Here is a 24,241-nt window from a genome sequence, read left to right as displayed (position 1 = left end):
CCGGCAAGCTTGGTTTGTGATTGATGTCTTTGAGAGCGGAGGTTTCTTTCCTCCGTGGGGGGTGAGTACCCCTCTTACCGAAGCGCCCCTCAAATGCATAATGTCCTCGCCCCCGCTGGCGCAATGAAAGAGCGGGTCACAGAGGGGACGGAAAATGAGAGCGCAGAGAACGTGACTGAATGGCCAAGGCGAGTGGGTTTCTGCTGCGCTCCCCACGGCAGGGTCGGATTAGGCTTTGCGAGCAGAGGAGCATGGGGGAAGGGAGGCACACGCTCCGGGAACAGGGGCAAAATTTACGTTTATTAAGTTTAATGGTGGCTTAATGCTGGTGTAGTTATAGAACAATAATTCAACTTCACGTGTAAATGCAAGAGGGCTACTCAAGTGCATATGCTTAGCCTGAATAGCAATGCATCTTTTACTGTTTTGCATAAATGCAACCGCTTTTAGTGATAGATTGTAATTGTATTAATACATTCTGCTTATGCATTAAAGCTGTTGTGCAGCACAGGTTGCTATGGAAGTGATGCATGCACATCTGTGTGTGTATGTGTGTAGGTTGGTTTGATTGATGACAGAGGGCAAACTGTCTCACTCCTTCAATAGCAGCGACTGTGGTCATGTCTCTAGATAAGCTCTGGGTCTGCGTTATTGAAATCTGGGGTCTGTAGAGCCATCAATAACAGAGGCGCTGCTCGCCTACTCAACAAAGCTCCGCTGTAATGTCTTGCCAAGCCGTGGGGCCGGGCAGCAGTATTTGTAGCCCCCCCCCCCCCGCGTTGGTCTCTGGGTACAAAACGTAGAGGGATTCCTTATTCCTATGCTCTGAGATCAAGGCACGTGGCCCGGTGACCGAACAAAGGCATGTGGATGTGGAAAAGCAGGCCAAGGCCTCATGAAGATGTGTTTCTCATTTTCCCTCTTTCTGCTCATGTTAGCGGTAGTATGCCAATTTCTCCACTCAGTGATCAAGGTTCATTTTCACTGTGGTTCATTGTGTTTACCCTGAACTGAAAACGGTATTCGAATAAATAATAGATTGTGGTAAATATTCTGCCTCAAGAGCTGCATGATGTATAATATCTTCATTTTTTTTCTCCAACAGAAAATTATCCTTCTGGGATGGTGAAGACCAGGGAATCTGTTGAGAACTAACAGAGAAATAGAGTCCTCATTCAAAGCATGGTAAGCATTTCATTTAATACATACTCATGCATGTAATCAACAGATATTCTCTTTTAGTTAGTCGTGTGAGAACAGCTTTGTGTCATTTCATTTTTTCATAGAGAGACAGACTTTAAACTATCCCCTCCCACATTGAAATATATCAACCTGTCATGCTTGCAAAGAGCGTAATCACCTGTTTTCTTGCATTAGAATTTTCCATTGTTGACAGATGCATTATCTCAGAATGCACAAGCCAGGACTGGCATAATTTGACTCCCAGGTCGCTCTCAGGTATGATGGGAAGACCGATCTTTGCTGTCTGCCAGACTGCCCAGAAAGCATACATCAAGGCTGCTGCGTTTCCCGCACTATAACCTCGCTGCAGCTGACATTTAAAAATGTTTTCTGCATTTGCCTGTTCTGACCTTGACTAGTACAATGACTAATGTGTTGTGACGTCCTTGTAATTTCCTATTAGCTTTTTTTAAGGTGGTGGGAAAATCATCAGATTACTTTGTATGAATCAGTTTGCGATTAGAAAGAGATGCTTAGAGATGCTTTTCTCTCTGACCTTTTAATAAGAACGTCTGATGTTTATATAAAATGACCACTTGTGGTGTCTGTCATGTGCTGTGATTCATTTTTGTGGTTCTTATCACATGCAGTCTCTTATTTCAGTGATAAATCTGCCCTCTCATTTAGTGAAGGGCGATAAAGATAGGATGGATTGAACCTGCTGTTAATCTGTATTGGCCTTTTGTTCACTTGTCTGTTCATTGTCTGAATCTTATTGCTCTTTGTTTGTTGTCTTCTTCTGCACTCACTCTCCTCCCACCCTTACCACTCTCTGCTCTTTTGTCCCAGGTGGATGCGAGTACAACCTGCAGAATGAACCCTCTCAGTGCACTTGGCATCGATCGGGCCAGCCTAATGCGGGAGAGCCTCCATGTTCACGGAGGGATGGTTTATCCACCAGGAATTCGGACCCTGCCGACTGAAAAGGGCTATGTTGGTGACAGGATCCCCGACTTGCTCTACAAACCAGATGTGTCTCTCGACAGCAGAAAGACCGCAAACAGTTACGTTGGACTTTATAAAAGTTCCCCTCCTGGGATTCAAAAGCAGCTGATTTTGCCTGGGACTGGTGCAGATGCTTTAGGGTTGGACAGACGGGTCATACCAGCAGATAAGCCCCCAGAATTGAGTCTCAATGGTGGTTGCAGCTATCTGCGGGTTCCCTGGATGAATCCCTACCATGAAGCTGGAATGTACTCCTTCTTAGACTCCAGTAAATATACTACTTTGAACATGTATAAAGCATCAATCCTGTCACAACCACCACCTTACCTTCCCCAGCATCTGGCCTACCAATCTCTATGTGCAGGAGCAGGAGGCAGTGCAGCTGGTACAGAGTGCTTGTTTTACATGCCCCCCTATCCCCCTGCACATATATCTTCACCCCTTGCTCCTCCTCTCAGGATCCCCACTGCGACTGTTGCACCTACTGCACTGTCACCTATGATGCACCACCAGGACAAAACGATACAGAGTATTGGTCCAAGGATTCACCATGAGCCCTCAGCATTTGGTCAGCAGACCATACATCAGCAGACCCAGCACCACCACCAGTCACCCAGTGATAGGCAGCACAGCAGCAGTGGAAACAGTGCCAGCAACAGCAAGTCCATCCGGACCCCATCCAGCAAAAACACAAGCAACACTAGCAGTAATGTTAGCAACAGTAGCAGCATTGGTGTTAGCAGCAGCTCCAGTTCCATAGTCTCAGTAGACTCATGTCCTTCACTTGTAATGCAGCCACCCCGCCCTACACCACGCCCCTCTCAGCCGCCTGCAGCACCACCACCCCCTCCCCCACCTCTTGTGGATAGCACTATGGATTTCCAAAAGCCTCTGTACAGAAGTCCTTCCTCATCCTCGTCATCTTCACCATCGGTTGCTCACCCTGTCTACATTAGCAGCATGTCCAAAGAGCTTCGCTCTCCAATTCGGCCTTCTAGCCAAAAGCCTAAAGCCAAAGAGGCAACCATGGAGTCCAACAGAGGTATGGGGAATGAAAGAAAGAGCAGCAGCTCTCCTGTTAAGACCTCTTCTGAGAAAACAGCTCAACAGGGGCCTATTACCAAAGACCCAGCAGACAAGCCTTTAGACCTGTCTGCCAAAATCATGGACTTTGAAGGACCTACCAATGGGTACCCCCCAAAATTAGAGGCCTTAGCCAAGCTTGGCTATTCCCCTACTGCCCGTTATGGACTTTCCCAAAACAGGGAACTTTTAAAAGAAACTCTTTCTCCATCATCCTCTACAGTAAGCACTTCTTCTAAAACTCCAGAAAGGCCTGAGATAATTAGCACTTTACCATCTTCCTGGGTGGTGCCAAGTCCTACCCAGACAATCAGCTCTGAGGCAAGTCAAAACAAAGGCTCCAGCATCATCAAGAATAAGAATCTTGAACATGTGGTGCCACAGTCAAGAAGTTCCTCTTGTCCCAGAATTGACAACCAAAATAATGGCTCAATCCCAAGTTCTGCCCCTACTGTCATGACTACAGCATCTCGGCCATCATCTGTCTCACCTTCTCCCAAGATTAATGGAGAATGGCCAAAGTCGGTTCCCAACCCACCAGAAAAGACCCCAACAGCTACAAAGCCCTCAAAGACACTCAAAAAACTTGAAACCCCTGAAACTGGCTTTAAGCCTCAGCAATCACATCTGGAGAATGGACATGCTCCAAGCCACCTCTACATGCCTCAGGGTGAAACTTATCTTCCTCCCAGCTTAGCATATTCTAACAGATATCTCTCCTACCCAGTACCCGAGAGTCTTTCCCTTTCCCACTTGCAGTTATCAGGAAAAGGGCCAGTGTACCCTCATCCAGTTCTGCTTAGCACTAACAGTCTGTATTCAGCACGTTTACCACCCAAACCCGGCATCCCATATGGAATCCCACCCAGTCATGGAGAATATCTGACCTACCACGACTCACAAGAGATGGTCCATCCACTAATGTCTCCCCACCTGCCCCTGGACCACAAAGGCACTGAGCGTCTGGAACTGAGGCACAGACCCCTGGACAAGCCTTGGCATCACGATGAGGCTCCGTACAAGCGCCAAAGCATCACTGACACAGACCCACGCTACAAATCTGAGAGGGAGTCAGAGAGGCAAGTAATTTTGGGCTCAAAGTCTCAGAGCAAGCCTCACATAGTGAATAAAGAGGAGATTGTCTGTATCGACCTGGTCCAAGATGACACAGATGGCAGTCCAGAGCCAGACAAACATAGTGCCGTCAATGCCAAATGCAAAGAGCCAGCTAAGCCAGTCGGCAGTGGGACAGGGATGGGGAATGAGAGTGGCAGTAATTCTGAGGGGAAAGAGCCAGAGCTCATGCAGATTTTGCGTTACGGCCAGCCTGCCGTATCCTGGCCAACTGATTCAGAGTGGCGGGCAGAGGTATGCAGTCCGCCTCGGCCACAGAAGCAGTCTGACTCTCCTGTGCACAGCCAGAGTGAGGAAAGCTCCTCTGAGCATAGCCCACTACCTGACATGTTGGAAGAGCAGACACTGCGCTGTGCCAGAACCTCCGGCGAAAGGGCTCGAGCTGATGGTGCTGAATTCAAAGTTGATCGGCACCACGCTAATCGACAATATGCGGACCTGGGCAAGGATGTGCCAGAAGATGCAGATTCCCATGAGGATGAGGAGGAAGGACACGGCTTGTCTAAAAGCAAGAGATCCAGCTTGGCCAAGAGAATAGCCAACTCCTCAGGCTATGTTGGCGACCGCTTCAAGTGCGTCACCACTGAGCTGTATGCGGACTCCAGCAAACTAAGCCGGGAACAGCGAGCCTTGCAGGTGAGTTCTGCAATTCATGTATGTCGGTTGGGATGAATAGGGAAGTTTGTGCAGTTTTTGAGCATGTCCCATGTCATTGTCACACTTTCAGTTTGAGAAGCATTCAGATCCCTTAAGGTCAAGTAAGAGTGCTATAATGTAAGAACACCTCATATATTTTTTGTTCCCTGGTCAACTCTTCATGTACCAGTAGCTGTCATTGAATTAGATAAAGTTCCCAGCCATCCTGAGATTTACAGCTTCTCTTTAAAAATAGCTCAATGACCTTAGTTCCGGCTTTGAACGGGCACCCGTATCTAACTTCCACACTCGGTTATATTGAATGCCTTGCTAATTACAGATCTCCGTAACCCACACTCCCTCTCCTGCTCTCTCTTTCTAGCAGTTTTTGGGCCCCTGCTGTGAATCTGTCAAACAGGCTTTAATGGCAGCAGTTCTACAGTTAGCATGAGAGAACTTGGGTGTTTGTACAAGAGCACACGCACTTGAGTTTGTGGTTCAGTCAACGGCTGAAAGGGTTAACACAAAGTGCCGTCTGTGGCTGCTTTGCCCAGTCGTGTGGAAGCTCAGCTGCTGAGTGTTTGTGTGTGTGCGTGTATGCCGTGGCCTTGCTAGCACATAATGCTGCAGGCAACTGTTAACCTGCAGGTGAGCCCTGGAGACCGGTGTGTGCGGGGCATACCAAAACATAATCGCACACTCTTTCCTACACGCTTCCGTCTTGCACTCCATTCCTCTCTTTACACATGCACATCCCTAGGCCCCCACTAGCCACGTGCGTGGTGGCAGCCCTCCCAGCTTAAGTGAAATCCGGCCCATTCTTTCCTGATGGGGAAGATTAGAGTTCTTACCAGCAGCAGCGAACAGAGTGCTCGCCGACTGGCAGAGTCATTAGCGCACACACACATAGTCGCGCAACTGAGGGAGAGCAAGGGAGAGGCTGATGGAAGACAATGCCCTAATTTTAGGTAGCCCACACATTTTGGAAATTCCTTTTAAATAAGCCCAGTGTGTTCTACACATTTCCACATATCTTACATTGAAGTTTCTATCATTTAAAGAAGCCGTAGCATTCTCAACTATATCATGCATTTCCCCATATTTTTGTGTATGAGGGTAAGTTAATGTTTGTTTGCAGATGTGTTAAATTTGTGTAAATATTCAATTCAAATCATTGAAAAAGACATTGAGCCCCATTCTGATTGCTTAGATGGAAGGATTATCACAAGAGGACAGTAATTTAAGTCAACCAGCTGCGTTTTGGGAGGTCAGTTCATTTTATTTTTAAATTACTAATCAGTTGAAATGAGTAACACTTGGTTTTGCGCCCACAGGCAGTTGTGAAGTTAGACTTTATTTCCTTCCTTTTCCCCCTTTCTGAGGGGCCCTGAAAATTGCATGGTCAAATTTGAGTAAAATTAATTCCCTGATTTCACCTATATCAGTTAGTTTTTGTTATAAGTTATTGATATGCATTTGCTGAATTTATTCTAATGCGCTTTAGCTCCTGTTCTACTCTCATTGCAGATTTATTTTATGCAAGTTTTATTCTGTTTTTTTCCTCTATTTTTGTTGTACTGGAGCACATGAGAGACAGGCTTTACAGCTGGTGCTCGTAACACTGGATCTGGTTTCACGATTGTGCTGTGTGTGTGTGTGTCTATGTAGCGTGCGATGATGCGTTTCTCTGAGCTGGAGCTGAAGGAAAAGGAGGGGTGTGTGTCATCTGCAGCGCCCGGACTGGGGAGAGAGCGGGAGAGAGAGAGGGGGCTGGCAGAGAGCCAGCGCGGAGCGGGAGACTGGGAACGAAGCCAGCCAAGCTCCAGGCCCTCCGCAGCCCTTTCGGCCCTCTCCGATCACACCGAGCAGCACAACGGTAAGATGCTCGCACACACACACAAGCGCAATACCTCTCCCGCTCCTGCGCTCCCTTTTATTTTCTTTCTCTTTTCTGTTCCAAATCAACACTTTGCTGCTATGTGACCTCGCTCTCCCTGGTGGCTTTCACAGAGGCGAGGCGTTTCCTGTGCATGTGGGTCAGAGTGTGTGTGTGTGTGCGTGAACGCTCGCATGTGTGTCAGCCACACGGACATTTAACAGCGCTCTGGATTACATAAACATAGTGTGCTCGGCAGACCGGCAGTTCCTGTGAAGCTTTGAAGGTGAAAATGCTACAGAAAACCTTCTACTCTAGTTTTAAGTTGTTGAATACCATTCTATTTATCAATCAATACAGTTCAAGTAATTGATTATTTTACTTTGTGCGTGCTTTCAGGATGTTTCATGTCCTTTGTTCCTCTCTTGATTTTTATGCCCAGTCTGTCCTTCAACATCTCTCTCTCGCTCTCTCAGAATGGCCACATTAACTCTCTCCAGGTGACACGAATGATGTTACCATGGTGATCTGTTTTGGTTCAGAGTTGCTATGGTGCACACATTGCCATGAATTATGGGATGCATGTGGTGTTAGTCACATGCTTTGTGCGTGCCTGTGAGAGCCTGGGGCAGGGTGGGCTGCATTCTTACCCAGGCCAGTATAAAAGTAGTTCTGTTCTGCATCGAGGGCACGTTTAATCGAGTCATTTTGTATGCATGATTCCGCACCATTTTTATAAATTTTGTGGAATGTGTATTTTTTGGTAAATTTGATAGATTTGGTTTATGTGTGACTTATAAGGTGTCAGCTAGATGTGTAATGTGTAAGTGCATGATTTTAGGACGTGCATGTGATGCTATATATGGTGCGAATGTGTGTGTGTGTGAAAGAGAGAAGCGGGCGGTATGGAGCGTGAGCCCCTAGCGCCTGTCTTTGATCTGCGCTGCTGCTCTTAGCTGCCGGGAGACATTCTCAAGGAGCGCTTTTCACTGCCACACACAGAATGGGAGAAAGCAGGAGAGGGGGAGGAGAGAGAGGAAGGGAGAGGGAGAGGGAGAGGGAGAGGGAGAGGAGACTCGAGTTGGGTTGCCGCTTGTGCTCTTGGCACGGATGTTTCGGGCTAATTTAAGCTCGCAGAGAGAGCTAGCAAGTGCGTCCCTGTTTGCCGTCTAGCTCCCCGTGTGGGATGGGTGTGGTATAGTTAGCACAAACACACAAGTGTCCAGGGTAGGGGGGACAGGGTTGTTTTTCTGTTGTTTTTCTTTCTGTCTCTCTCTGTCTACTCTCAGCCACTACTGATTTGTAGCGCTTCTTTTGAACTTGGAAAAGGTCTTTCTTTGCAAGCCGGTGACGCAATGTGTCAGACTAACGCAATTGTGTTTGTGTGGCTATGCAGGTGCGACGCCAACATGTGCAAACAACAGAGTTCCCGTGCTCCAGCGGTGTGGCCCACCAGCCGATGTCCCACAGTCCCGCCGAGCAGAGGAGAAGAGAGCGAGGGATGTGAAAGGAGAGGAGATGGGGTCTGTTGGCACGGCGACGGGCAGGAAACATGCATTGGGTTTGGAACAGAGCCAAGGCCACCCTGATTGCGTGCACACCGCAGAAGAGAGCGATGGAGAGAGACGGACGAGAGGAGAGGACGATAATGGCATCGCGGCGAAGAGAGCGAGACTGATTTCAGGTAGACATCCGGGCTGTCTGTCTCTCCAATGTCTTTCAGCATGTCTGTCCTCTTTTTCCGTCTCTGCATCCCATTCTTTCCGCCAGCTCCAAGTAGTGGATGGTCTGCTGTGCATCTTATCGCCGACCTCCTGACACGTCTCACTCTCTCGCTGCTCTTTTCCCTTTTCCTCTGCTTGCTCCTGCTTTGATCCTTTTGCTGGCCTTTTCGATTCATCTTGATTTGTGTTTATTGCCGTCACATGGTCCAAATAAACACAACTGCTGGGCGTTCTCTGCCCTACTCTCTCTTTGTGCTCAGTCTAAAGGGCGTTTTCAGACATCAAAACAGCCTTTGTATAAATCGCATCGCTGAAACTTGTCCCAGAAAGCTTGTTTTTGTCAGCAAAACGTGGGTGTCTGTTCAGCTCTATACTTTCATTTTAAAAGCTATCAAACTGGTGGGTGTTTGTGTTCTAGAAGGAAACAACTCTGTTAACAATTGGAAAACAATTTCTGCTCTAAGTGCGCAACCCTTTGTTTATACTTTGCACTGACACAAGTGAACATCGCTAAATTCAGCTGTAAATGGGTTGCAGTGCATTGTGGAGATGCATTACGATCCGATTCTGGGGATGCATTGTGAACTTTTGGTGGTCAGAGATTAGGGTTGTGACGTTGAGGAAATTTTCCCACCGGTTAATTGACACCGGTATCACCGTGAGGGCGGGGGCGTTCCCTCTTTTCCTCTCTTTCCTTCGCTTTTAAGTAGCTTGTAAAAGCTGCGTGCGCATTTTACTTTCACTTTCAAATAGCGGCAAATCGGCATAAAGCAATTGTTTGTTTTTAGTTCATTTGAATTTCCCCTCTTTTCCTCACTTTCCTTCGCTTTTAAATAGCTTAAAAGCGCTGTGCACATTTTACTTTCACTTTCGAATTAGCGGCAGTTTGGCGTCAATTGCTTGAATGCAAAAACAAAATACGACGTCAAACTCACTTTAGCCTATATATAAAACATAGAACTTTTATTAACAAAACAAATAAAAAACACCATGCTATAGGGCAGGCTATGCCTAATATAAAATAACAAATAACTTACATAAAGTTTAAATAGGTATACAAAACTGGAAATAGGCTAAGTAAACATGTATAATATATAACCAAATAAATAAGAAACGTAGAACGTTTATTAGCAAAACGAGTAAGAAAGCTTGGAGGCACGGCATACACCTTGATGTAAAAAAACTTCCAAAATCACCTTAGATAAATGGCAAAAGTCAACAGGCTTTTCAAAATCCAAAATATTGCCAAACAGGCGCTTTTGCATCTCGTTTCGAAACTAAATCATCTGCCACCGTCTTGTCTGTCTCACCTCACCTCACTCTTCTTGTCAGTCAGCTCGACTCGCTCTCCTCACTGGATAAATGAAATCTGATCTGTGATGCGACTGTCATTCGGCATGCTGCATGGAGCAGCCGCGTTCAGTTTTTAATTGTAGTGTGTTCTTTTACTGAACTAAATGATTTTTCTTACTATAAAAAATCAAAACGACGGTGGGGATCGGTGCCGCGGTGGGCAAGTGATATAACCGGTGTTGCGGCTTAACACCGGTATCACCGTCAGCACCGTCTATCGTGGCAAGCCTATCAGAGATGTCTATGGCTACAGAGCATTTGTAACCTAATGCATCCTAAATGTGTCAGTCAAGCAACAACTTATGATTCATATAACCACAAACTTATGCCAGAACAAGAAATTTGGGCACAGTTTAGTACGCAATGTATGTAGTCACAAACAGTGTTGGGGAGTAACTAGTTACATGCAACGGAATTACGGAATTTAATTACAAAATAAATGTAACCATAATCTGTTACGGTTGCTGAGAAAAAATGTGTAATTAAATTAGTTACTTATGAAAATGTTAATGATTACAAAAGGGGTTACAGCTGAATGTTTTCTCACACATATAGGTTTGATTGATTTCTTTCCCAAATTGCATTGACTGCTTTAAAATATGAGACACCAATGTTTCAGGAGTTTAGGACACAGAATATGACACATGCTGATTTGATAACCATTTTATTTCCTATTTGGGTTTGTGTATGCTTTATTTTTTTAAACTGTTTTTTCCAAAGCATTGTTAGATGCCAGTGTTTCATGTTCATAGCTATGCAAAGATTTCATTTCAAATTTATTAAACTATCTTCTGATTTTTAAATCTGTATTTAACCTCAGAATGATCTCAAAGTAAAAACAGGTGTTAAAGTCTGATTTTGTGGTGGCTGTGCTTTAAAATGTAATTATCATCTTAATTCAAGTGATAAAGGATTTTGAAGTCCGACAGTAATTAGTGTTGATTACTACTGTAACGTTAACCCTGCCTGCTTTAAATGTTTCAAAATGATTAACATTTGAAAACATTTGTTAGAAATTTAGAAAAGTAGGCTACTCAAAAAGTAATCAAATGTAATCAGTTACATTACTTTTATAAAGTAATAGAAATAATTACACTATTTATTACATTTTAAATAGGGTAACTTGTAATCTGTAACCTATTACATTTCCAAAGTAACCTTCCCAACACCGGTCACAAATTCTTTGATTTGAGATGCATAGTAAATCCAGGTGTATCCAGCAAATCGTCCCAGCTGACCACTTAAGATCGGATCATCCGAGCTGAATGTTAATACAAGGTATATAAACGAATTGCTTCTATCTCTCTCCACAGACGTGTGGCCGCAGCCCTCCGAGCAGGAGGTGAAGAATCTGAAGGTGTGCATTGAGTTGACGGGTCTTCGGCTCAGTAAGCCCCGCCACCTCCATAATCTCCAGGAACTGTGGGATAGACAGGGGCAGCTCAACCATGACAGGCCGCAATTCGGAGCTCCCAACATGGGTTTGTCTCCCACATCCAAAGCCTCTCTTCCACAACTCCAAACCGCCAGGAGGGAAAAGCTTGACTCTTGTCCCTCAGAGGTCCCGCGAGTCGCCCACGGTGTCCCTGCTGTGGATCGAAAGGTCAAAGCGAATGGATTTGAAGAGAAGGGGGTGAAGAGGAAAGCAGAAGTGGAGAAAGGCTGGACTAAGGACCAGCTGGAATACGCAGAGTCCAACACAGGTACACCTTCCAATTTTGTCTCATTTCAATGCACGGTTGTAAGTGGAGAGCGGAGCATTCTGGGTAGAACAGAGAAGCCTGTCTGTGAAAATCTTTAGAGGACATTTATGTCAAGAGGACCACAGACTTGATGGCAAGGGACAACGGAGTAAATTGGTTTTGTAGTCTGTTATCCTGTTTTATTTGCATTACTAAACAGTTTCCTCATTTAGCCATGCACAAACCATTCAGGTAAAGAATACCGATACAGAGAGTGCGGTTTCTTATGCACCACAAACTACATACTACACCCTACAGATGGCTTACATACTACACTTTATGCCCTATACCCTACATTTGCCTTACATACTGCATCTCTACGTCCTATGCATTGCACTCTACACAATACAGTCTATGTAGTATCTATCGTTGTAGGGTGCAAACTACATCCTACACCCTAATTTATGCTCTGCACACTACCTTTTACACCCTGTTTCTTGCAAACTATTCCCTACACCCTAAATATTATGGCCTCACATCCAACATAGATTACAGGCCATAGAGTACCTAATACATATTGCGTTTTACACAATACATACTACAATCTGTATCCTTAAAACTACATATTATGGCATACAATCTACACACTACAAGGCTTACACACTACACTTTACATGGTATACACTACACCCTACTTACTAATTCATGCCTCCTATATACTACAATCTATACCCTACATATATATACTACATCCTACACACTATACCTTTTAATACTATGCAAACTGAGTTCTTTCACACTACATACTATAGTCAACATACTACCCCCTACCTCCTATACGTTTTGTCTTACACAATACATACTACACTCTGTATCCTTTAAACTACATACTATGGCATGCAACCTTCTCATATCTAGTATAGTACACACTACACTTTACATGGTATACACTACACCCTACTTACTACGTAATGTTCCCTATATATACATGTATACCACATCCTACATACTATATACTATTTCTATACTATACAAACTACATCCTTTCACATACTAAATTCTGCATACTACACCCTACATACTACACTCTTTTTCTTTCTATTGGCAGGTCTGTAAATGGTGCTCTAAGCTAAGACTAAGTCTCATTAAGTTATGCAGGTCAGAGAAGGACCCAGAAGGAGAGAACTGAGTGGGGAGACGCAAAGAGAAAGGGAACGAACGGCTGTTAGAAAGCAGAGGGAAAGGGTGGAAGAGAAGGAGTGAAAGAGATGAAAAGAGGATACGGAGCGCTGAGGGGAGAACTGAGGTGAAAGACGAGAGCGAGGCAGTAGGGAGAGCCAGATTAGAGGAAAGCAGAGCACGTCGCCCTGTGTCTGTGGCTTTGGGATAGCAATAATGATTCTTGTTGATTGACAAGCCGCGCTCGCGCTCGCTCGCACGCACACACACTCTCAGGCGCTCGCTTCCTTGTTGGTATAAAAGCATCGCCGAGAAAGCGCATGCCGCAGAGTAATGAGCCATGAGATTCCACAACTGTGCAAATAACAACGTGCGTGTATGTGTATGTGTGTGAGGCTGCCCGTCAGTATCTTGGCTGCTGGATATTGTGCTGGCGTTCTGTCAGGAGGATCAGAGAGCAGTAAGTTGAGAGACGAGACTCTTTATCTCATTCTATCCCTCACTCTGTGCGTGTGAGTAATATGGTCCTATACATATGCATCTTGGTTTTACTCAAGCTGAGAGATGGTTTGCTAGTTAATGCATTATTGTGAAATCCGTCTCCCACCGCACACACACATGCTCTCGCTCTTCAGCCGAGGGAATTCGTACACACACACAGGCTAATTTGTGTCGTCTATGACAAGGTGTGAGAGACAAGACACGCATGCCAGTGATGCACGACTCTCCGCTGTAAGCCCCAGGGTGTGTGTGTGTGTGTGCGTTTTTAGCGCACCGCTTTTGTTCTGTTGATTTTTAAAGACATTAAGGTCTTTGCTCCCCTTTTGCTAATTGAGTGATTTACTTAGGTTGCAGAGCACGCACACTTTTGTGCGTGCATGTGTGTGCGTGTGGGGTAGGTGCGGTGAATCCGGTCTCAAGGGTTCTCAGGGTAGGACTTTAATTAGCCTGTTGAAGGAGAGGAGCACTTTACACAGGTTGGAACAGTTTGCCCATGAGGATGTGTTCTTGTGCGCAAACGCGCACACACCAAATGCGAACAGTTGCACAATTGGTGGTCTGCGTGTTGAAGGTTCTCTAAGGTGCTTTTGTCTCGGGCCGATCTATTAGATCTGCCAGCTTCATCTACCAAACCAATTCACTGCAGAGGCCGCTGATGTGTAATGGATCTGATTTTGTGGTGAGAATATGATTTGCGAATTTACTGTTTGTGTAAACTTGTAAACAGTGTAAACTGAATATTGGTAGTAGTGGTCAATTTTTGGGATTTTTTTTTTTTAGTTTAGAAAATATCTAGATAGCAGAGTGGGTGACATTTCTGCAATAGTTTTTGTGGTTGCAAATTGAAACATTGTTACATGTCTTTTGGTGGTAGGCAAAATTTCTAATGTTTATTTTACACAATATTTACTCAATTCACCAAGAATGTGAAGATCTTTTTTTTTCTTAGTGAATGTAAAAATGTATGCAGTATTTACTCCAATTCATCAGTTGGTAAACAAAACTTGTACATTTTGTATACAAATTATTTTTCTTATTTTACTAAAATTGCAAAAGTTTGACAAAATTTGCAAAAATTCTACCAAATTTGAACAAATGAATGGAAAGTTTTAATATGTACTGTTATGTAAACAATATGTATATGTAAACAAACACTTATCTTGTTTCTATATTTTTATATTATTTATCTGTTAATAAGCCTGTGAGAACGTTTGTTAGCAAAAATCGCCCAAATTTGTTATCGCCCAAATTTGATAATTTGATACTTGGCCTGGCTGAAATATATATATATATATATATATATATATATATATATATTTATTTATTGGTGTTTGGTAGTTGGTAGTATGTGTTTTTGTTGGCTATGTGGTCTTCTGTCTTTGGCGTCCTCTGTTCTTGCTTGCATGCGTGAGAGAAATTTACTGTGTGGTGGGGCTCTCGCTGGCTTTGTGTGTGTGTGTGCGACTGAACGGGGAATATGATGAATAATGGAACAGATGTGGAGCGTGCTCGGTTTCTCTCTCTCCCTCTCTCGGCCTTGCGCTCACCCTTTCATCGTCTCTTTCCCTCGTTGCTGCATTTCTCTCTCTATTCTACCACTTTTACGTCCGTCCGTCATTTCTCCTTTTCTGTTCGCTGTTGCTTCCCTTTTCATTTGATTTCCCTCTCTTATCTTGCTCTTCCTTTCATGTTTTCCCTCTTTTTCCTTCTGTCCTTCTCCGCCGGTTGATGTTATCGCTTAAATGTGCCTCTCTTGCTTGAGCTCTGGTCACGTGATGCAAAATAGAAAGCAGACGAAGGAAAGGATGCATCAGTTTTTGTAAATCTTTTCGTCCTTTGTCCGTCCCTCATAAGGCGGTCAGCCTGCTGCTGTTCATTCTACTGCTGTCAGTCTGATTTACCTAATGAGACTTTAAGGAAGCTTCTGTCGGTTTGATATTTGTGTGTGTTGCCCGTGATGAAATATCTTGCAAACGCACAAACCGTAAATCCCAAATTTGTGTTCTTGCTATTTATCTTTGTTTTGTTTCCTTCCAGTTATATTTTCTGTGAAATTAGTTATTACAGAATTTATAATTAAAAAGTTGTAAGTATGTTCATAGAATCTGCGGGTACAAAATTCTGTAGTATTTTTTTTAATTTATTTTATGCATTTTATTATTTTGACAACACATTTGCACTGTAACATTTGCTGCATTTTACGTATCTCCCACCCTTTGAATGTTCATTAAATATTTTGACATTTGTCTCATTCAGCTGAATTTGTTTCATTCTACTGTAATATTTTCAGCAAATTTTAACATATTACATAATTCTTACGTTAGACTTTCCACCACAACCAGTGCAGAAAAGGTACAAAAAAACTTTTAAGATATTTGTTCATCTCTCTCCCACCATTTGAATGTTTATTAAATATTTTGTTTTTGTTCATTCAACTGATTTTTTTTTTATTCTACTGTAGTATTCTCGGCTAATTTGAATGCATGTGACCAAATTTGTACTTTTTTTTTTTTTTTTAGAATTACAGTACATAGATTTTCCTTCACAATTGGTGCAGAAATTAAATAATAATTTTGTTTATTTTTCTTACATTTACCTGAATTCAGCTAAATTTTTCCTTTCATTTTACTGCAATATTCTCAGCTAATTTGAATACATTATACCAAATTTTCACATTTTGTAGAACTACGTTGCTTTTTCACCACAATCAGTGCAGGAACGGCACAAACAAAAATGTTCAACTTTCAATTCAATTGATTTTTTTTCTGTTTTATTTTCCTCCCCACTGTAACATTCTCAGCTAATTTGAATGCATTTTACCGAATTTTTACATTTTGAAGAATTACGTAGATTCTCCACCACAATCAACGCAGAAACTGGTCAAATATGTTCAGCTTTTCCGATTTAAACATGAGCGTAATATTAGCCAACTCTTTTAATCTCTCCCTTTCTCTCTAGCAGTTCCTGTTCTCTCTCACGGCTTTTGTGCCGATACCATGCGGAAGTTTTCCTCCTCGATTCCATCTCACCTCTCAGAAAAACGGCAGCGATTAAAGGAGCACCGCAAGTCACTGGGATCCTCCTTGCCCTCTCTGGACCCCGAAGGCACCTTCCCATCTCGTTTGCGCTGGCACGGCGACCCTGAAAAGCCAAAGGGCAAGCGGCAATGCAAGACCAAGCACCTCGGCCAACAGGAGCGCAGGATGCTGTCGCAGTCGACCAATGAGGAGTGTCCTGAACTCAGCCCCGCCCACCAACACAAGGTAAGTGCGGAGGCACATGTCGGTGCGATCACAGAAGGTCGAGGTGCTCGTTTATCTGCACAAGAACGTCCTTTCTTTGTTTGCGCGAGAGAGGCTAGCGGTGCTCTTTGCTTTGGCTCACAACCCAGGCGTTCTCCCCGGGCTCAGTGAGGAACCGTTTAAAAACATGTCTCCAATCACAACAATGTTAATCATCCCAATTAGGGAAGCACCGCGGCTCTCTGGGACGGCTCAACGGACGCGGGAGGGGGTCATAGCGTGTGTGTTTAGAGTGCGGTTGCTTTGACCTCCTCTTGTGCTGAAAGGCAGACTCTCAGTGGAGAGACGTAAGCGAGGGGGAGGGGAGAAGTGAAGGCCGGGTCAGAATCTGTTCTCTTTCTTTCTCCGTCAAGGAAAATGACTCCCCAGTGAACTCACTGTGCATTCTTTAAATAACACCGCCTGCGTTCTCCCCGCACGCAGATGTAGCGCACAGTCGCACACACACGTAGCCTGCGTTCTGCAGCCGAACACAAAACACACACACCTCGAGTCCACAGCGTTTACAGCAGACAAACGCCCTCCTATGAAAATATTATGTAGGTGTTTACACAATACAGTGTGTGTGGGTTTACTTGGTTTGCAATGTGAACTACTTTTTCCGAAACCTGCCTTTGGGGACATATGGGATGTCCTCAATTGGGAAAAATGACTCATAACAGTTTGTCAAGTGGTTTGCTGAAATGTGTATATTTTTCCTTTACCTTTTTTGTGTTTTATATTTTTACTTAAAAAAAAATATAAAAAATCCAAAATATTGGAAAAATTAGGATTATTATTTTTATAATAATACACATATTTATTCTAATTCTTCCTATTATTAATATTATAAGTATAAATACGATCAGTATTTATTATTATTTTTATAAAATTTGATAAAATAATGAAACCATTTAATAGTGATAAAAATTTTTGTTTTTGTTATTATTATTACATACATTTATTCTAACTCTTCTTAAAATATATATATAATATATAAACATTTATTATTGTTGTTATTATTATTATATACATATTTTCTCTTTCTTATAAATATATTTATGATTGTTGTTGATAAATAATAATGTATTAGGATTTATTAATCTTAAATTTGATAAAATAAGGAAACAATTAATAATAATAATTTATTATTTTATTATTATTATATACACATTTTTCGCATTCTTATTGTTATTATTAATAAATAAATATTAATACAAATATTATAAATCTATCTATCTATTACCAAATTTTCACATTTTGTAGAACTACGTTGCTTTTTCACCACAATCAGTGCAGGAACGGCACAAACAAAAATGTTCAACTTTCAATTCAATTGATTTTTTTTCTGTTTTATTTTCCTCCCCACTGTAACATTCTCAGCTAATTTGAATGCATTTTACCGAATTTTTACATTTTGAAGAATTACGTAGATTCTCCACCACAATCAACGCAGAAACTGGTCAAATATGTTCAGCTTTTCCGATTTAAACATGAGCGTAATATTAGCCAACTCTTTTAATCTCTCCCTTTCTCTCTAGCAGTTCCTGTTCTCTCTCACGGCTTTTGTGCCGATACCATGCGGAAGTTTTCCTCCTCGATTCCATCTCACCTCTCAGAAAAACGGCAGCGATTAAAGGAGCACCGCAAGTCACTGGGATCCTCCTTGCCCTCTCTGGACCCCGAAGGCACCTTCCCATCTCGTTTGCGCTGGCACGGCGACCCTGAAAAGCCAAAGGGCAAGCGGCAATGCAAGACCAAGCACCTCGGCCAACAGGAGCGCAGGATGCTGTCGCAGTCGACCAATGAGGAGTGTCCTGAACTCAGCCCCGCCCACCAACACAAGGTAAGTGCGGAGGCACATGTCGGTGCGATCACAGAAGGTCGAGGTGCTCGTTTATCTGCACAAGAACGTCCTTTCTTTGTTTGCGCGAGAGAGGCTAGCGGTGCTCTTTGCTTTGGCTCACAACCCAGGCGTTCTCCCCGGGCTCAGTGAGGAACCGTTTAAAAACATGTCTCCAATCACAACAATGTTAATCATCCCAATTAGGGAAGCACCGCGGCTCTCTGGGACGGCTCAACGGACGCGGGAGGGGGTCATAGCGTGTGTGTTTAGAGTGCGGTTGCTTTGACCTCCTCTTGTGCTGAAAGGCAGACTCTCAGTGGAGAGACGTAAGCGAGGGGGAGGGGAGAAGTGAAGGCCGGGTCAGAATCTGTTCTCTTTCTTTCTCCGTCAAGGAAAATGACTCCCCAGTGAACTCACTGTGCATTCTTTAAATAACACCGCCTGCGTTCTCCCCGCACGCAGATGTAGCGCACAGTCGCACACACACGTAGCCTGCGTTCTGCAGCCGAACACAAAACACACACACCTCGAGTCCACAGCGTTTACAGCAGACAAACGCCCTCCTATGAAAATATTATGTAGGTGTTTACACAATACAGTGTGTGTGGGTTTACTTGGTTTGCAATGTGAACTACTTTTTCCGAAACCTGCCTTTGGGGACATATGGGATGTCCTCAATTGGGAAAAATGACTCATAACAGTTTGTCAAGTGGTTTGCTGAAATGTGTATATTTTTCCTTTACCTTTTTTGTGTTTTATATTTTTACTTAAAAAAAAATATAAAAAATCCAAAATATTGGAAAAATTAGGATTATTATTTTTATAATAATACACATATTTATTCTAATTCTTCCTATTATTAATATTATAAGTATAAATACGATCAGTATTTATTATTATTTTTATAAAATTTGATAAAATAATGAAACCATTTAATAGTGATAAAAATTTTTGTTTTTGTTATTATTATTACATACATTTATTCTAACTCTTCTTAAAATATATATATAATATATAAACATTTATTATTGTTGTTATTATTATTATATACATATTTTCTCTTTCTTATAAATATATTTATGATTGTTGTTGATAAATAATAATGTATTAGGATTTATTAATCTTAAATTTGATAAAATAAGGAAACAATTAATAATAATAATTTATTATTTTATTATTATTATATTCGCATTCTTCGCATTCTTATTGTTATTATTAATAAATAAATATTAATACAAATATTATAAATCTATCTACTATCTATCTATCTATCTATCTATCTACCTACCTACCTACCTACCGGTATATATATAAAATATTTTAGTAGTCGGATTAATCTTGGTCTGTCTAATCTGTATGTCCTCATTCAGACAAACAAGAAAATGTCAATCGTCATATTTTAAAGAGACTTGTTTTCTTTGTTGTTACGGACCAAGCGTGTATGTTCGTGCACTGTGTGTGTGTGTGTTTACTCTGACAGCTGCTGCGCTGTGGAACTCCTCTGGGGTGGGTGGAGTTCCCGGCCCGATCACCCCACCTTCCCGACCTTCAGTTTGCTCGCATGAACTCGTGGCCTACACACACACACACACACACACACGGCTCTCATCCGCCCGCCCTGCTGCGCTCCACAGATAGAGAACTCGCACACGGAAGGCGGGAGAGATAAAGCGAGTGGGAGAGAGCCAAAGTCTTCCGTTGTTTCCTGTTTAACTTTCCCTGCCGGGGAACACGCTCGCTGACGGATCGGCGTCTGCAGCTTTCCATCCAGCTCGCAAACAAGCACGTAGCCTAGAGCCGAAAACAGAGAAGCGCTCGATGTGGGAAGAGGCACATTTTTTCAGTTTAAAACGTGTTTATGGATTGTACTGGTGTAAATAGTCTCTGTTTGTTTTGGCATATTTAACTGAAGGCCAAAAATAACCTTGCTGACCATGCGTGGTGTGTGTGCGAGGAGCCGTTGTTGACAGTCACACTTTTGTTCTTGGTTTATGGTGGGAAACAGCGTTTCCTGCACTGCTGTTCGGCCTCAGTTTTCTCTCTACTGCGGAAAAAAATTGTAGGAACAGCTCACATTTTCACATTCAAATGTTTCGAATTTCAAATTTCGGTCTCTCTAATTATACTGCAGTGCTGACTATGAACTTGTCGCTGTGATTAATTAGCGCTCCATCCCGCTTGTCTCTTGGCACCAAGTGAGTGTAGCTCTGTCACTCTTTTATCCGCTCAGTCTTTGTAAAGAACATCCGCCTTTCCCTGTTTGTGCCACCACGTACTATGACTTGAATATCTGTGTGAAATCCAAAGGCCTTGTAAAGTAACACATTTTTATTCCCCCCGTCAGGTGGTGAAACGTTCCGCCCAGAAGCAGCCAGCAACTCTTTCTGATTACGAGATTTCTCCGGTCAAACCCCGACCCCCTTCCCCTGCCTACCAACCCGCGGCACCCCCGACCCCTCCATGTGCCGTTCCGGATGTACCCGTACCTCTGGTCGCCCCCGCACCTCCAGTGTCAGCGGAGCCACCAGTCAGCAGGCCCATGCCGCCCGAAGCACGCCGACTCATTGTCAACAAGAACGCAGGCGAGACTCTACTGCAGCGAGCTGCGCGGCTGGGATATGAGGTAAGCTCGCATTTGCGTGTGTGTGTGCGCGACCGTCTCTCTCTCCGGCTGCCCTCCCCTGCTCTCTTCGCATCTCATTATTTCTGCGTGAGACTGAGTCTGACATGTGAGAGCCCCTGACAGGCACAGAGCGATTGCTTGGCGCGCGCATGCACACACACACACACACACACACACACCGTTTTTTTTCTCCCTCTCGCTCGCGCACACACACACACCCGCCGTCTCATCTCTTTCTCCTTTCGGCTTTTGCACTCCCACTCAAACCTTTCTCGCTCTCATTCATTCCCGTGCTTTCGCAGACGAGCTGTTTTTCGCACTTTCTCCGTCGCGTCCTTGCTCTTTCTCTGTCGAACCTGAAAACCTTAACCTTTCGCACACCGTCTCTGATCTTATATTCAGTCTTTTTTTAGTTTAACACGAATGTCGGTAGAGTGTTTTGGTGTTTTTGCAACACTGCAGTGTTCCTGAAGACAACTTGAAATGGCATTTGCAGCACATTTATCTTTCGCAATATTGCATGATTTATCAATGAAACTGAATATTTATAGTAAATATTGCTGCATTTACCTATCAAAATTTGATTGGGTTACTCTGTTAATTGGATTTTGTGAAGGAGTGCCGCAATGCTTTAGCAACGTTCTAGGAATGTTCTAGCAACGTTATAGCACTCTACGGTCCAGGTTTTCTCCACGTCTTTTTTAGAAGCAAAGAATGCTATTATTATTTCGTTTAAGTTTATTTGTAGAATAATGTGCATTGATGAATTATTGGTAATAAGACTAGCGACTTTTATTATTTATTAAAATACCAATTTCATATTGTCTAAATATCGTAGAATATCTCTCCGGTGTTCAGTATTTTTGTAATGCAACAAAACTTGCACTGATCTCATTGTTTAGTAGATTCCGTGCTGTTCTGGAATCTGACGGTATTCCACAGTTCTGGAATACGGTGGTTCTGCGGGTTCTGGAATGGCGTGGCGTTCCGTGTCCAATTTGTGCAGATTAATGGGGAGCTGGATTAGTTCCGGCAGTGCGTCTGAAAGGACTGGCACGGAGAACAGGAAATGAGCGATTACTGCTGCGAGCGCATGATTTCTCTCCTTCCCCACCCCCCTCCTCCCCCCCTCCTCTCTCGCTCTGCAGCAGTGCCTTGAATTCCACTAAAAGGGAAAGTTTCTTATTGCATTTTACGGAGCATTTTTTAGCATTAAGGCAGTGGTGCTGTTCCAGAATAGAACACGCTTTTGTGGTGTCGGAATCAAGCTAGTTTTACGCTTATACCCCCCCCCGTTTTTCCCATCTGCTATTTTCCGCTTTTCTCTCGTTCTGCCTATAACGTGCATCCACATGTGTCTGTGGGTTTGTTTTCTTGCAACTAGGGATGTCACGTTCCATTGTGCTCCATTCCTTGCTGTGTGTTTGTGTATTTTGTAAGTTTTGTGCTTGAAGTGGCCAGGCGGTTTCATCACCACTGCATGCTTTGACACACACACACGTTTGTAGTTCCCTTCCCCCAATGTCTCTTGTTCACTTGTTTGCGTTTTTCACCTCCCTTTGGCTCTCAAGCCGAGTTTTACTGCAACACGCACACACTTTTTCATTACATTCCGCCAGCGCTGACGTCTCTCTTGCGTTACGATGCTGCTTATTTACACTTGTGTTTGGTTGTTGCCTCCCTCTTTTATGACTCAGACAAAACTGGCCTTTGTGTGCTGATTGAAACCTATCGTTATGTGTGTGTGTGTGTATGCGTGTGTGTGAAAGAGCCCTATCCATCTCTTGCGCTCTCTCTCTCTCTCTCTCTCTCTGATTCTGCTGCAGTTGCTAGACTCTCTTGGTAATTCTGCTCTTAGGCAGAATGGCTCTTTGCCATTAAGGTCCAATCAGCGATCTGACAAGTGCTCTCCGTAATCTCCACGTTAATTAATCATTCGGCTGAAGGTGCTAAACACGCGCTGTTTTAAGCCATTAGCCACCCATTTCACGCACCTCCTGATCTCTCGTTGCCCAAACCAACGCCCGCCATTAACGTCCCACGGAAATGGAGGGTGGTTTTTCTTCATATCTAACCATAAAAAAAGGCTGACAGTTCTCACAGAAAAGAAAGAATTTGCATTTTGTACATTTTGTATTTTGTTGTTTAAGTTGACATTTAGATTTTAACCCAGTTTTTTCTTTAAATATTTCTAGTAGCTAATAGCTAAACTGTTTATGAATAGCTAAACTATAATTTTTATGAATAACTAAACCTTATTTAAGAAAATATAAACTGTTTATGAATATGAATAACTAAATGCCATTTACGAAGAGCTATATTGTTACTAGTAGCTAAACACTTTGACAATTTATATTTAGCTAAACTGTTTATAAATAGCTAAACCTTGTTTAAAAATAGCTAAACTGTGTGTGCAAATAGCTAAACTGTTTTTTTTTTATTCAAGGAACAATAACATACAATATGAGCTAAACTGTTCTTCACTGACAGATAAACTATGAACTGTGTACTATATGAGAACTATGAACTAAATGTAAAAAATACTGATATCTAAATTGTTTACAAATAGCTAAAGTGTATATGAATAGCTTACCCTTGCTTATGCATAGCTAAATGTTTACGAATAGCTCAATATTTCACTAATAGCAAAACTGTGACACATTTGTAAATTGTATATGTAATAGCTAAACTATTTAAAAATAGCTAAACTGTGTGTACAAGAATAGCTAAACGGTTGTTTACTAATAGATAAACGAATTGTAAGCGAATATCTAAACTATTTTTACAAATATCTAAATTTTCTGAACAGAGATGTTTTTATGAATAGCTGAACAGTTTATATTTAACTTCGTTTCATTATTCATTAGGGCTGCCCCCATAATAGTCGACTAACCGTTAGTCGACGAGAAGAGGCTTGGTCGACCAAAATTTAATTAGTCGCTTAGTCGCAGAAAAAAAAATTCCACATGAAATCACGCAGTCTGTGACGGACAAATCGTTAACGGCTGGTCTGTGTGGTAATATAGTACATCGGGCAGGACATCCATATGCTCACCTAACATTCATCGACCTCAAATATGGCTTATCATCTGAAATATGTATGTAGTAGCAACTTTACATGGCAGCTCAATCTAAT

At 42.8% G+C, this 24,241-nt stretch overlaps 1 protein-coding gene across 3 annotated transcripts in view; it reads left to right on the top strand.

Moving 5' to 3' along the window:
- Nucleotides 1-24,241, top strand: part of bcor (BCL6 corepressor) — a 49,100-nt gene that overhangs the window by 8,702 nt on the left and 16,157 nt on the right. The window contains exons 2-9 of one of the 3 annotated variants that reach the window (XM_016453854.1): nt 1,106-1,185; nt 2,032-5,040; nt 6,251-6,307; nt 6,709-6,916; nt 8,313-8,600; nt 11,307-11,696; nt 16,317-16,618; nt 20,827-21,105. In XM_016453854.1, coding sequence (XP_016309340.1) covers nt 1,183-1,185; nt 2,032-5,040; nt 6,251-6,307; nt 6,709-6,916; nt 8,313-8,600; nt 11,307-11,696; nt 16,317-16,618; nt 20,827-21,105 — 4,536 coding nt within the window. In that variant the 5' untranslated portion in view covers nt 1,106-1,182. Of the gene's footprint in view, nt 1-1,105; nt 1,186-2,031; nt 5,041-6,250; nt 6,308-6,708; nt 6,917-8,312; nt 8,601-11,306; nt 11,697-16,313; nt 16,619-20,826; nt 21,106-24,241 lie in introns of all 3 variants that reach the window. The other 2 variants (XM_016453848.1, XM_016453863.1) reach the window with 2 other exon arrangements.

This window comes from Sinocyclocheilus anshuiensis, unplaced genomic scaffold (assembly GCF_001515605.1).
Source record: "Sinocyclocheilus anshuiensis isolate Anshui unplaced genomic scaffold, SAMN03320099.WGS_v1.1 scaffold77, whole genome shotgun sequence".
NCBI lineage: Eukaryota > Metazoa > Chordata > Actinopteri > Cypriniformes > Cyprinidae > Sinocyclocheilus > Sinocyclocheilus anshuiensis.
The sequence above is the reverse complement of the archived record's forward strand: the minus strand, read 5'-3'. Positions and strand labels throughout refer to the sequence as shown.